This window comes from Dryas octopetala, chromosome 1 (assembly GCF_963921425.1).
Source record: "Dryas octopetala chromosome 1, drDryOcto1.1, whole genome shotgun sequence".
NCBI classification, from domain to species: Eukaryota; Viridiplantae; Streptophyta; class Magnoliopsida; order Rosales; family Rosaceae; genus Dryas; species Dryas octopetala.
The window spans coordinates 3,958,606-3,971,549 of NC_141366.1; the positions used below are offsets into that span (position 1 = coordinate 3,958,606).

General features: G+C 36.4%; 2 protein-coding genes across 2 annotated transcripts; both read right to left on the reverse strand.

Moving 5' to 3' along the window:
- Positions 1 to 405: 405 nt before the first annotated feature.
- On the reverse strand, positions 406 to 9,868 carry LOC147296635 (26S proteasome non-ATPase regulatory subunit 2 homolog A). Its single transcript, XM_086250074.1, has 25 exons — positions 9,677 to 9,868; positions 9,231 to 9,331; positions 8,252 to 8,372; positions 8,113 to 8,172; positions 7,880 to 7,947; positions 7,676 to 7,718; positions 7,206 to 7,271; positions 6,702 to 6,740; positions 6,489 to 6,571; positions 5,766 to 5,880; positions 5,578 to 5,652; positions 4,953 to 5,111; positions 4,141 to 4,248; positions 3,915 to 4,019; positions 3,681 to 3,821; positions 3,501 to 3,605; positions 2,990 to 3,211; positions 2,621 to 2,734; positions 2,326 to 2,541; positions 1,852 to 1,911; positions 1,654 to 1,767; positions 1,475 to 1,560; positions 1,218 to 1,326; positions 937 to 1,115; positions 406 to 855 (listed from the first exon to the last, which is right to left on the reverse strand). Exons 1-25 carry the CDS (start codon positions 9,788 to 9,790, stop codon positions 780 to 782), a joined length of 2,679 nt encoding a protein of 892 aa, XP_086106200.1. The 5' UTR covers positions 9,791 to 9,868; the 3' UTR covers positions 406 to 779.
- A 1,067-nt stretch (positions 9,869 to 10,935) lies between these two features.
- Positions 10,936 to 12,129, reverse strand: LOC147296636 (E6-like protein). Its single transcript, XM_086229605.1, has one exon. The coding sequence runs from the start codon at positions 11,796 to 11,798 to the stop codon at positions 11,091 to 11,093; it is 708 nt and encodes a 235-aa protein (XP_086085731.1). The 5' UTR covers positions 11,799 to 12,129; the 3' UTR covers positions 10,936 to 11,090.
- Between the last annotated feature and the right edge of the window lie 815 nt (positions 12,130 to 12,944).

Consider the following 12,944-nt stretch of genomic DNA (forward strand, 5'->3'; position numbering starts at 1 on the left):
AAGACATATTTTTCTTTGGGCCAAAGGTATTATAATTCGGATCCACTGGATCAATATGCACTTCGCACAAATTAGTTCCAAAGGTATTATAATCTTTCCAAATCCTTTCCCTACTTGAATTCCAATTTCCAAGTTAACACAAAATATGTAAAAACTCTGAAAAATATGTATCAATAAGATGAGCTTGGCGCACTATTCAAACAGACGAAGAACTAGGGGCCGCCACATGGAGCGATTGAAAGCTCCACATGTACACTCTTCTACACAACTTTTAGAAGGCATTCGCAGAGCAATGTCAAAATCAAAATTAAGCTTAATTAAAACCACGTTGACTACTTCCAACAGCGTCCAAATTCAATCACTGCCCCCATTCTCAGCAACAAGCTAAAACGACTCATTGTAACATTGACATTGTAAAAGCACGAATTGGTCTTTCTTTAATCTTAAAAGTAACTGATCAAGAGTTGGCATGTTACAGTACGTTACAAAAACAACATGCTTCAGTGCAAGAAAACAAAAAAAATCTATTGAATTTGGCATTGAATAGTCCTTGCACATTTTCTCTCAACATAGCATTTTAAACGTGCATTCATCTAACTCCTACCAATGCACCAGCTAAATGGTTGAACACCAAAGAATACAATGGTCGTAAGCAACCTGCATCCAAATTCAATCCTCACCGCCCAAAGTTGGTGTTCATATTAACTCCACACTTCCTATAGGAATGAACCCAGTCATGTATATAGTGAGACAAGCTCGGCTAATGCCATGGTTGACTTTCAGTGATCTTCTTGGTACTCTGGATTCTCTTTCAAAATGACAAACCCTTCCAGGATGGGAGAAAGGGGAATATACCTGTACAAAAGCATTTATTAGTCTTCAGTGGGTCAAACAACACAAAGGCAAAAAAGAAACTTTACAGGGAATGATTCATACTTCTCAGTCGCCAGCTCTGCTCTATCACCAGCAGCCAGAAGAACTGGTGTTGAGTGGGTCTGGAAACCAGTGATTGTTTTAGGACGACCAGCCTGGCCAACAACATCAACAGCTTGGCCCACTCGAACAGGGACAGACAATGGTTTGAGATTCTCGTCCACAGTCAACAACATTCTCGGCTATTACAAGAAAAAAGAAAATTACAAATTGACCATGAGAAAGAACAAATTAAATTACCCTGGAAAAGACAGCATATAAAAATATAGTGATCAAACACCAACCTGCATTGCCAAAATAATGAAGTAGAGAACATAATGATATTTCCCCAAAATGATGGCTTTCATATCAAGACATGCATGCAGCAAGATTATGATTCCACCAAGTGCTGTCCTGTAAGCAGAATGATAATATACAGAAATTAGACTGAAACAAGGAAGCCAATAATGATGCGAAAGGCCATCTGATTAAACCGTGGTTGAAACGTCAAGAGAAGATGACAGGAGGTGTTTGAATATCTTCCTGCGACAGGATTACTTACGGTGATAGTAAGAAGCGATCAGAATGATATGGATTTATAGTTAATAAACCCTTTCCCAAATGTACAAGACCTTGAGCTATTCGCACCTGCAACAGTGACCAAAGAAAATAAATGAACTCTAAGAAACTCTATGGGAAAATGAAAGCACAATAAAGGACAGAACTCGTAAGATGTATTACACAGAAGAGAAGGCTGGCATCTTTGTAGTAATAACTTGAAAGATTGCGAAGCATGCCGGCTATTCTAGCATTGTTAGTTCCTGCACCTATCACACCTAAGGAAATCACTGCAGCCTGAAGCATCAAAATATAATATTAGACTTAAATAAATGGGAAATTATGTCAACAATGGATACAAAGCTTGCTATAATATCTTACCATTGCTACTTCTGAATCTGTATCATGGCTAAGCCTGCTTAATGTGTCCATAACACTGACCTGGTGAAACAACCAATCAACAAAATAATGAGGCAAAATTCATTGAAAGAGACACCAATAAGCCTCTCTTTCAGAGCCAGCACTATTACCAGAAGCTAAATCTAACCCAATATAGAATCACTAGTAAAGATAAGTGCATAAAAGCAACAGCTTGTTTGCGCAAATCATTGTTCCATGTCTCTCACAACACTTATGAATGGCTAGATTTGAAGGCCAGTTGGCTAAGCATTTAAGGGAAAAGTTTTGCTTTTAAAGGCTTTTAGCTTTCTCCAAAATGAGTCAAAGAATTCCAGATTTGAATAGTAATAAATTAGAAGCCAATCACTCGCACCGATGGGAAACGTCCTTGAATAACTTCTATAAACAACCTCAGCACTTGCAAAGATGCTCAGCTCGACCTAACCAGATTATTACCTTTGGGTTTGATATGCAAAGAAGACCAAGGGCCAAAGGAACTGCACGGCGAATATTTTGTTCTCCATACTGTAAAAGATGCTCTAATGAACGAATAGCCATTTCAAGTCCCAGTTCTTCAGCCATTGCTATCATAGCAATTCCAAGCACAGCAGGTCCCTGGTGAGTTTCACCCTTCTCAAGATGTTGTGAACAATGACCAAGAAGGTTTTGAACCTGCATGAGAGAACACTTCCCTACTTCATATATGTGACAGAAAACTCATATGAGAATTGAGTAGGCCGTAAAAGATTACCTTGAGAACATTGCCTGTTCCCGCATAAGCACAAGAAAGCAGAGTCATATCACAATGTTTTCTGATTTTTTCATTAAATGTCTTTGAAACTTCAGCAGTGGCCTCAACACTTTCCTGTGACCAAAGTAAATTAAAAAAACCATTAGAATGGTGAAATTATTGAGTTAAAATCATCATAAGGGCTTCTTTGGCCACAAGAATGGTTAGCCGACAAGCTTCAAATAGACAACAAACATCAAATGAAACTAACATCAAGTGGGGAAAGAAAAAGCAATACTAATCCTCTTATTTTTATTTCTCGAACCAATAATTCCCAGAAAGTTTAGCAGTAATGATAGATTCACTAAAAAGTTGTAAGTAGTATTTTACCTGCTTCCCAAGGTACAGAAGACCAAGACTGAGGGGAATTAGCCGGGCAAGGGGCTCCCCCAACTCTAAGTCACTTCGATCCATTAACGCAAATATGATTGCCTGAGCAACCTCTTCATTGCAGGAACCAACATATATCAACCCCAATGAGATTGCAGTGAATGTGACCACATCAAGGGGAGCTTTTGCATCATTAAGTATAGGAGTCAGCTTACTACGTATCTGACAAAAGAAAAATAAGTTAGCTTTGAATGGAAATAAACCTAGTACAACAGCTCAAGCCAAACTCTAATTAAACTACTTCAATGTATATGCCACCAAATTAATAATATTTAATAGTCAACGCATCGTTATTAGAGATCAGCACAGGTTCGACTGTAATTCTACTGATGTGATTCTTGAGCCAAGAATGACACAAGGAGTAGGTCATGTTCATTTTAAAGGGGAAAAAAAAAAAGGTTAGCTGTGGCCTACCATATCTATCAACAGGCAAAAAGAAAAGACACTTTACCTGCTCATTCTGAGCACCAGCATATGCAATCCCCAGACCCATTATTGCACCAATTCGAATAGATGGATCTTCTTTATCAATGTATTCACCCAGAAGTGCCAGCGCCTGGGAAAAGGGATTAAGATTTAGAGATACAGTTCAAAAGCTATATTCATCAGATGAAAAGATTAAGGCACTCACAGGATCACAATCATTCTTGATACTGCAATTGACAATCCCAACCCCTAGCAATGCACCAGCAATAACATGGTTGTCATTGCTGTGGAAGTACTTATCAATTTGGGCAAGTCCAGAGTCAACATCCCACAGTAAAATCATACCCTGTCACGAAGAATAGCAAATAATATTTAAAAAATGCAGTTCAAAACTTTCAAGAAGACTGGCAAATAACCAGGGTAATAAATGAGCACATACCAGACTTGCTGCAGCACTGGTCTTCCCATGCTCCTTGTTTTTGAAAAGCCAGTTTCCTGAAGAACCGCCACTTGAGGCATCTGATGGGACTGTCATCAACTTATCCTGCACCAAAAATAAGAATGAAAGAATGAATGTCAGTTCTTATATATATTAAAAAAAAAATGCCAATAAAATCCATAATCCGACAATATTCTGCAGGGACATCAAGTCTGAATAATTTTACCTGACCAAAGCCAGCATTTACAAATGCATTAACAAATGTAGCAGCCAAGTTCTGTCTTGCTGAATCAACACTAGCACCGGCACTTGCGCGGCCATCAAGTAAGTGTGCCTTAACAAAATTCCAAGAAAATTGTTATCAGACAAGGGATTTAGTGAAGGATAGTGCAAGCATCAAGTTTAACAAATTACACAACTGGAATAAAAAAAACACCGTCATTTTGAATAAATTTCTATCACTATCACTAATTGACAAAGTAAAGAACACCTAGAATGAAAATAAATTAACTCTCTAATAACTTACATCAGGACCAACATATCATTCACGGCCAACAAAATATGGAAATGAAGGTATTGTTTTCGAAAGATGTAATTGTGTCTTTATCTATCATATATCGAAAGCATCTATAATGTAATAGCACAGTGACTCCATCCTAGAAGATAAAACTGTTCATTAGACCTTTAAATCCATTCCCCGGACATGACAGGCAAAAGAACATATTACAATTTTCTAAACCCAAAGAACCACAACTGGATACAACTTCTTCTTTTTCACCTGAAATGGAAATCATGCTGGATATAGGTCTGTTACCCATGGTGTGTTACTCATAATATTTTAATGAGTCAATAGTATGTTTACCAGAAATGAATAAGAGGTAAATAAAACTAATGACAGCACAACTTTTATTACATTAAATGCAGTACAATCCCTTGCAACAGAAACTACTTTATAAAATATCAACATATAACATTAGTAAAAATTAAAAATGCATGGCAGATCTATATCAAATATTATAGATAATCAAAAGTTCAAACCTTGTAGATATCCTCAGGAGTTTTGGCCTCCATGACCTCAATATCACGAGCAAGGGTAAGATAACCTTCACTTAATTTAATGTTGTTGATAATATCCTGCAATGCCTCTCTGTCATCATCTTCTGCAACCATCTCATCATCAAGCTCAAAACTAATGCCCTGTATGAAACGTATAATGCCAAATCAGAATCAGTAAGAAAACAATCATAAAAAACCGTACAACGCTAATGTCAAATTGATGACTATAAATATTTCCAAGCAATTAATGGCTATCACTTGCTCAAGGAAACCTAATTAGATGTGCCCCCTCATCTTAGTATAACAAGCCAACTAACCTCCAGTGAACCAGAGAAGCAGGGGCAGAGAGAGAGAGAGAGAGAGCAGAACAAGAAAATAGAGGGTGCACTTCACCCACCACCCCCCCCCCCCCCCAAAAAAAAAAAAAACATAAAACCATTACAGTCCAATTACTTCATGGTCATTGAATCAAACCAAAGAACTTAGTATAATGAGAACAAAATAACTCTAAATCAGAACATGGATTAGATTTCTAGCAAGGCATACAAGAACTCATTCCTTCATATGAAGAGGATAGAAATCAAACTAAGGAAAATTCAAAACTTACATGTCGAGCAAGGATGTAACAAAATTGCTTTTTATGCAGCAGATCATCACAAGATGTAAAAACCTGCTTTACATACTGCAAACATACACTCAGAATTGTTATAACAAACCATAAGAAATTTGTGCGGGACAGATACATGAAAATACATGTCCTATGAAAAAATTCCAAATTTGTAACATAGCACAAACCTCCAATTTATCAAGGAGAAGTGCAATCTGAAGAGCATTTGGATATTCTTCAAATTTCATATATATCATGTACGCAATATCCAAAACTAACTGATCATCTGGTCCAGGAAGGTACCTGCAAACCGTCAAGATAAGAAGAAAATGTCAATGGGAGATGAGGAGAGGAAAGAGAAAACTCAAAGGTTGGTGGCCCCCTCGAGAGTTGCGGGTCCTTGCCGTTGCATGAGGGGTAGCTCATGCAAAAAAAAAAAAATCACAATGGCACCTTGCAGTCGCTTATTATATGATATAAAATTAATATAAAGTTTGATGACTTGGTGAAGCAAATGATGCACAAAATTCTCTGATGATAAGGAAAAGAAACCTGGCGTATTATTTTTTACAGCCAAACTTCCCAACCATAACATTTAGATCTCAATGTTCTATGTACGGCCCCCCAAAAATAAGAATCTCAATAGGAAGAAGCAAAAGTGAAGAATTGTGAAGTTTCAAGACCTTAGGGCAGATATTTGTACCTATTCCAGTAGAATTAGCTCAATTTTTACTAAGACGGCTCCAGACATGCCTACAATTCTAATTAAAATAAATAAAATAATTTCTCCTAACTTTTTTATTATAAAATAAAAAGGAATTATTATCAATTAAGCGTACTTCTGAGAAGTAGTCCTGAGAAACTATGCCACCTCCCCCAAAATTTCTTAACTCAGGGTCCAATCTGCTTACCTTGCTGAACTGGTGAGGTAGAGACAAGTCCTCTTAAAATTTGTCTTATCAACATGCTCAACTAGCAGATCAAGGTCTTCAACCTGGCATGCCAAACTATCAGTCCCACGCATAAAGGAAAAAAGCAGGCTTTGCAGGCAAAGAGTATTGAAAAATTAATATTAAATTTTTTAGCTTCAACTTATTTTTAAGATAGAAAATATTTAATTTTACCTCCATCAAAAGGTCAACAGCTTCAGGTTCAGCATTGTGCTGCAATGCAGAACAAATTGATTAGAACCAAAACCAACACAGATTTCCTACCATACATTGTTTATTATTTAAAGATTTGGATTTTCTCTGACCATCTTCCAAATGTAGGGGTCCAGCTTTTGAATTCTATCCATTCAATTTCCATCTAATGACTTGAAATGCATAACAAGGAGCAGTGCTGCATTTAACCTTTTAAATTTGGCACATTGTTTTGTAATGCATTACAATTGGCACGTCATTTACAATCCATTTCAAGCTTTTGATTGCAACCAAACAGCTAATACAAACTAAAACACTATTTAGAAGACAAATGAAGAGAAGCCTGATTTTGTATTTTACATATCAACCCAATTTCAGGGGGATTTGCAAAATTTTAAGTAGTCATGACATACGATGTAACTTGATCTTCTGTCCCTAATTGAAGAGAAAAAAAAAATCCAAGCGCAAACATGTTACAAATCTTACCTTCATGTGAAAAGCAATAATTTGCTGTACTAGGTCCATGAGATCATCAATCGGCGCCTCTTCACTCTGTAACAGTGTATGATAAAGTAAAATTTAGAATACATTCTTAAGAAACCGTATACACTATAGCATGAAACATTAAAAGTTTTGTCTTGATTATTTATCAAAACATGTCCCAAAACAAATCAACTCCAATAAGGATATAAGAGTATAACACAATACAGAAAGGAACTAAAATGTGATACTATCCAACACTACAGAATGACATACACATCAAGGAAAACAAATGAGCATGCATTTTGTGTGATACATACTGCTATCATTGAAAGATTAAGCACAGGAATCAGTATTTCCAAGACGTACATAGTAAGAAATGATTTAAGGAAAATATAAACAATGCTCTTGAGAACTTAAATTAACTTTCCCAACAAAAACGTTATTATAACGCATGCATAGGATGGATTTCAAACCTGCCGTTTAGCATACTCTTGAGAAATTTCTCCAGCTAAGTTCCTGATTACAAGAAAATCAACAAGTAGTGAGGACAATATTTTCTTTTATATATGCCTCTTTAAACCCCAAAAAAATCTATACATATTTACAATGATGGTAACACCATAAAAATCTACTAGAGGCTATGCTAATCACTATGTACTAAACCAGATGAAGCTGACCTGACATATTCATGGCCCCATGAACCAATATCACCCTCAGAACCCAACAATCGGTACTTTAGGCTTTCCTGAAAGTGATGGACATATAGACATGATGAAAACACAAAGTTGGAAAAAATAACAAAGGTAAACCAGAATTAAAATGGACAAGGATACAAGTATTCACACATAATAACTAAATCAATCAACAAAGAGAATATATTGAACAGAAACCCTAAAATAGTCAGGCATACCCGTTCTCCCTCGGCAGACATGGTCAGTGCCAAAACCGACAATATATCTGCTAGGTACATCTGCATGTAAGAGAAGGTAGGTTAATTACAATACAGTAAATAACATTAAAGCGGACAAGGTAAAACAGATAAATTATACCTTCAATTCCGAATCTCCCATTGTTTCATAATATGCTTTAAGAGTTCCATAATGGGGGCGAAGAAACTTTAATGGCTTTGGAACTGAGGTCATGGAACTAGTTGAAGTACGGATTTCCTGCCTACAAGATAGAAAAAATTTATGTGATGCTGAGCCACAACATAGGAGATGCATATATATAAAAAAGAATTGCTGCTTGCAATCAAGAAATTCAGCCAGGTAAAGGAGACAACTAAGTAGAGCTAACACCTAAGTAAAACAGTGAAAATAACACATCAATCACTTTCTATTCTGATTAATAGATGACTATCAGATGTAAATTTCATTCAAAATAAAAATAAAGAACGCACAACTATAACAACATTGGTGAAAGTTAGTAAAGCTGCTATGTTCCATACTTTTACCATCAGGTAAAAGGCCAGGTTTAACAGCATCCAAACAATTATAAAACTGTTTCCCACCAAGGAACCTTTTGGATTTGCCATAGGGTTCCATACTTATTGCTGACGACCACTGTCTCTTTATAGAATCCTTGAAGGAAAAAATTGTTACCCCAAAATCAACCCATCTCTAGCTTTGCTTCTTCACTATGAAAGAAAGAATCATAACACAAACGGGCTCAAACTTCGTGATTCTTTCTTTCATTCAATGGCTCTGCAGCCATAAGTTGATAAATAACAATCAAACCTAAGACAGCAGATAAAACACCGAGAAATTTTCGGTTGAATGAAAATTCTTCGTTCTTTTTCTTCCACATTTTTCCCCCACATTGCTTCATTCCCGTAAAAATTAAAAAAGTGGTCACAAAACGTTGAGGTAAATAAATTGAGACTCAAAAGAAAGAAGAAAGTACAGCACATAAGTCACATAGACAGTTAAAAGGCCAACACTACAACCACTAGACACAAGTTATTAACTTACAGAACAGACTGCTCGACTGTAAATTACTAACTTTTAAAGGGGCAACAAAAGGCTGTACCTCATACTCTCTAGAGCAACCCTCTGCAACCCAGCATCAGGATCCTGCACCCTCTCCACGTACAACTCTAATTGTTGCTTCAACGCCAAATCTTCGTCCGACTGCAAGTAAAATTGATGCAGCTCAGATAAAAGAACCAAACTCACAAGCAAAAACCATTGTTAATCAGCTCAATAGCCGAACGCATCAGTACTACTTCACTCGATCAATGTAGTTTCTATCCCCCAGAAAAACATTACCTAAACAAACACTACTTTTATCCAGTCCGAAAAAGAAAAAAGACCTCATTTTCATATTGGAAAACAACAACTCGATGCAAATAGAAATTAACAAACCCTAAAACTGATACTGTTAGAAATAGTCTAATACAAGAAGTTCAGGTTAAACAATTTTTCTCAGGAACCAAACAGGCAGTGAAGAAACCCTAACTCCTTAGAATTGCTTACCAAATCCTCGTCCTTCTTCTCATCTTTCTTCTTGGGATCCTTAGCCGGCGCCTTCACTGAGGCCTCGTCGCGCTTGCCGCTGCTGCTTGCTCCGTTTGGATCTTGTGGCGCCATGTTGAATTCAGCTTGTGTTCTCCTCTCTCTCTCTCTCTCCTCTTTCCTCTTGCACAAGAAAAGCTAAGAACTCTTTGCTCTCTTTCTCACTCTTTCTCTGCTGGCTACTATTTTATATCAACGGGTTCTTAAAACCCGGTCCGTTTCATAATTGGGTCGGAATCCAAACTCTCTCTATTCTATTTGTGGGCCTCTGCATTACAGGAATAGCCCGGTGCGGCCCATACAATACTTTCTGATAAAAACGTGTGGGAAATTTGATTTAGGGGAAAAAAAATTCAAAAGCAAGAAAACCAAGAACTGTTCTAAAATTAAATCGAAACAAAAATAAATAAAGAGAGAAAATAGATGAAGAGAGCCCAAGAGAGTAGTGGGAGAATTGAGTGTGTCTTTTCTTCTCGTTAAGCTTCCTATTTATAGATTTACGGGTAATTTATTAACTACTCCACGTTTAATTTATTGACTACTCCAAAAAAATTTATATAATAAAGAGACTTAATTAATTAAATATTTTATCTTGAACTAAGTCCATTTGTGGACAATCAGATAAATATTGATATTTACAACAATATTAATATTTAATACAGGTTTCTCTATGCTTTATTAATTTTTGGTCTCACAAACAACCCCCCAAATTTATGGATTTTCTGCCTTTTGTTCAATTTCAAATTTACCCATCAAGAAAGATAAATTTAGGAGTAAGTCAGCCATGTGACTATTCTATTAATTAGGCTATGAAAATCATAGGTCATAGTATGAATTCTTATTTTATTAATGATAGTTTTTATCAATTTTCTTTTTTTCCTAATTTTTGTGCTATGTGCTAAAAGAGTAATAAAGGGAGTTATGTGTTGTGTAATGCTGACGACTATTGCAATGTAACATGACCTTTGGAGAGAACAATTGTCACACGCGTTACTCATATCCCATTTCAATCAAGCCCAGTCACAATCGTAACTCTGTTAATTGAATGTGGAATTAATAGATATTTAAATAAAACTTGAATATTTTGGTAATGCACTCAGCCACTCATACAACCTTGTATCTGCTCTGTTCATAAATGGTTTTCCATGAATATTAAATAAAATGAATCTGCTTCAAGCATTAGCCCATTTCATATATAGTTTCATGCGTTCTAATTTTCAAAGCATAAAGTGATACAACTAAAAACACGAGTGGGGATTCCAAAAACAACAATCAAACGGATCTCTTATAATTAACTTGGTCTCATTCATAAATACATGATCCATATATATCTCTCTCTCTCATTCTCTGTATGTTGGAAATGGATAACATCTACTTAAGGCACATATCCTTGGCTCTCCTGGTAATTCTCATACTCCTCCATGGTGTTGAACTCATTGGAGTGCTTACTGTAATTACCATTATACCCCTCATTTCTTGTGCTTCCTCTCCCAGATGACTCATAACCATAATTGAAATTATCATCATTATTTTTCTCATTCTTCACATCATGATAGTAGCTCCCATTTTCCAAAAACCTTGTGTCGCTCATCCCTTGTTGCTCCGTCTCATGGCTGGTGCCACTGCCATTGGGGTTGTAATTGTTGGTGTACCCATTGGCATTGTAGTTGTTCACATAGCCATTTTTGTTGTTGTACAAGTTGGTGTTTTGATAGCTTGCTGTCTTAAAGCTTTCACCACCACTTGGTTGCTCTTCAGTCACAATTTCTTCGTCTTCGACCTCAATGGTGGTCGGTTTCTCCTTTGTTGAGCCAAGACCATATAGGCCATAACCATACTCAGTCTCAGTGTAACTTGGTGCTGGTGCGGGTACTAGTGCTACTTCTGGTGCCTCTGCTAGTACTAGTGCTGGTGATGGTGCTGGTGTTGGGACTTCTGTGATAGAGATCTTGGGCTCCTTACCATTTTTGTTGTAATGGGTTGTGGACTTGCTGAAGAACACACTCTGTCTAGCTTCAATTTGCATAGAAGAGAAAAGCACTAGGAGGAAGAAAAATGAGAGTGCTTTTGCAAAGCAAGCCATTTTGAGGATTTGGTGGTGTCAAAATGTTGTGTTTTCTAAAGACTTATATAGACTCTTGCTTTGTTTGCTGTCTTAATTGGGCGAGCAATTATGCGTGGATTGAGGAAAAAAGGGCATGTGGGGTTGGAAAATAATGGCATATGAGGCATGCTGCATGTGCAATCTATGAGAAGGTCTATAACAAGGGACACTTTAATTGTGAAACACTGTCTCAGTCAAAAGGGTGGCATTTCTTTTTCTAGCTATTCAAACAGATTGCTCTTTTGCTTTTGAATTAGGGCATCCGAAAATTAAAATGAGGGTCCTATTTCAGTTTGAACTTTGAAGCATGCAGTTGAGTTAGTTAGGCAAAGGAAAAGTGAAAAAGAAAAAGGAAAAAGTAAAAGAGGTTGAGAGGTCCCAACCATAATTACCATGGGTTGATCTTGCTTCTCTAACTTCACAAACATAATGTTTGTGAAGTTGGACTTGTATCTTTTGTCATGGTTATGAGGAAAAGCCATGAATGTTTTTGTTAGTACTTCTAATTTTGAAATGGCACCATGTCCGACACAATGTGTCGAGTTCTTGGTACAAATATGAGATTCATTATTTTTATAATCAACTTTATATATTATATTTATAAGTCGGACGCACACAATGAAATGAATTTTAATTAATTAATAAATTGAACACGTAAAATCTTTGCATATGAGCGCTTCTTTTTTTTCTTTTAAAGAGGAAAAATTGTTGTATTTGTTTGATGATACAATTATTTATGGGTTAATTACATATATATACCTCAACTATACACCAATCATCAGTTGGGTACCTCAGGTTTAAAAACTTTCATTAGGGTACATCAACTTATGTTTTTTGTCAATTAAATACCTCCGTTAGTCTGACCGTTAGGAAGACCGTTAAATGCCTACGTGGCGCTGACGTGGCACACGCGGACCCCACCATTAAATATTAAAAAATAGCCACGTAAACCAAAAATAATAAAATATTAATAAAACTTTGAAAATGATATAAAATATTAAAAAATAATTGAATTTAAAAAAAAAAAAAAACAAAAGCCCAGAATCCCCACCGCCTCCCCCCGCCTCCCCTGCACAACCAGAAAAATATCTCCATCATTATACAGATCACAGATCCCTCAATCAA

Coding starts and splice junctions, on each gene's coding strand:
- LOC147296635 (XM_086250074.1), bottom strand. CDS start 9,790: ATGGCGCCACAAGATCCAAACGGAGCAAGCAGCAGCGGCAAGCGCGAC. Junction 5,881..6,488: donor TACCTCACCAGTTCAGCAAG/GTAAGCAGATTG, acceptor GACGGTTTGCAG/GTACCTTCCTGGACCAGATG. Junction 1,768..1,851: donor CAGATTCAGAAGTAGCAATG/GTAAGATATTAT, acceptor TTGATGCTTCAG/GCTGCAGTGATTTCCTTAGG.
- LOC147296636 (XM_086229605.1), bottom strand. CDS start 11,798: ATGGCTTGCTTTGCAAAAGCACTCTCATTTTTCTTCCTCCTAGTGCTT.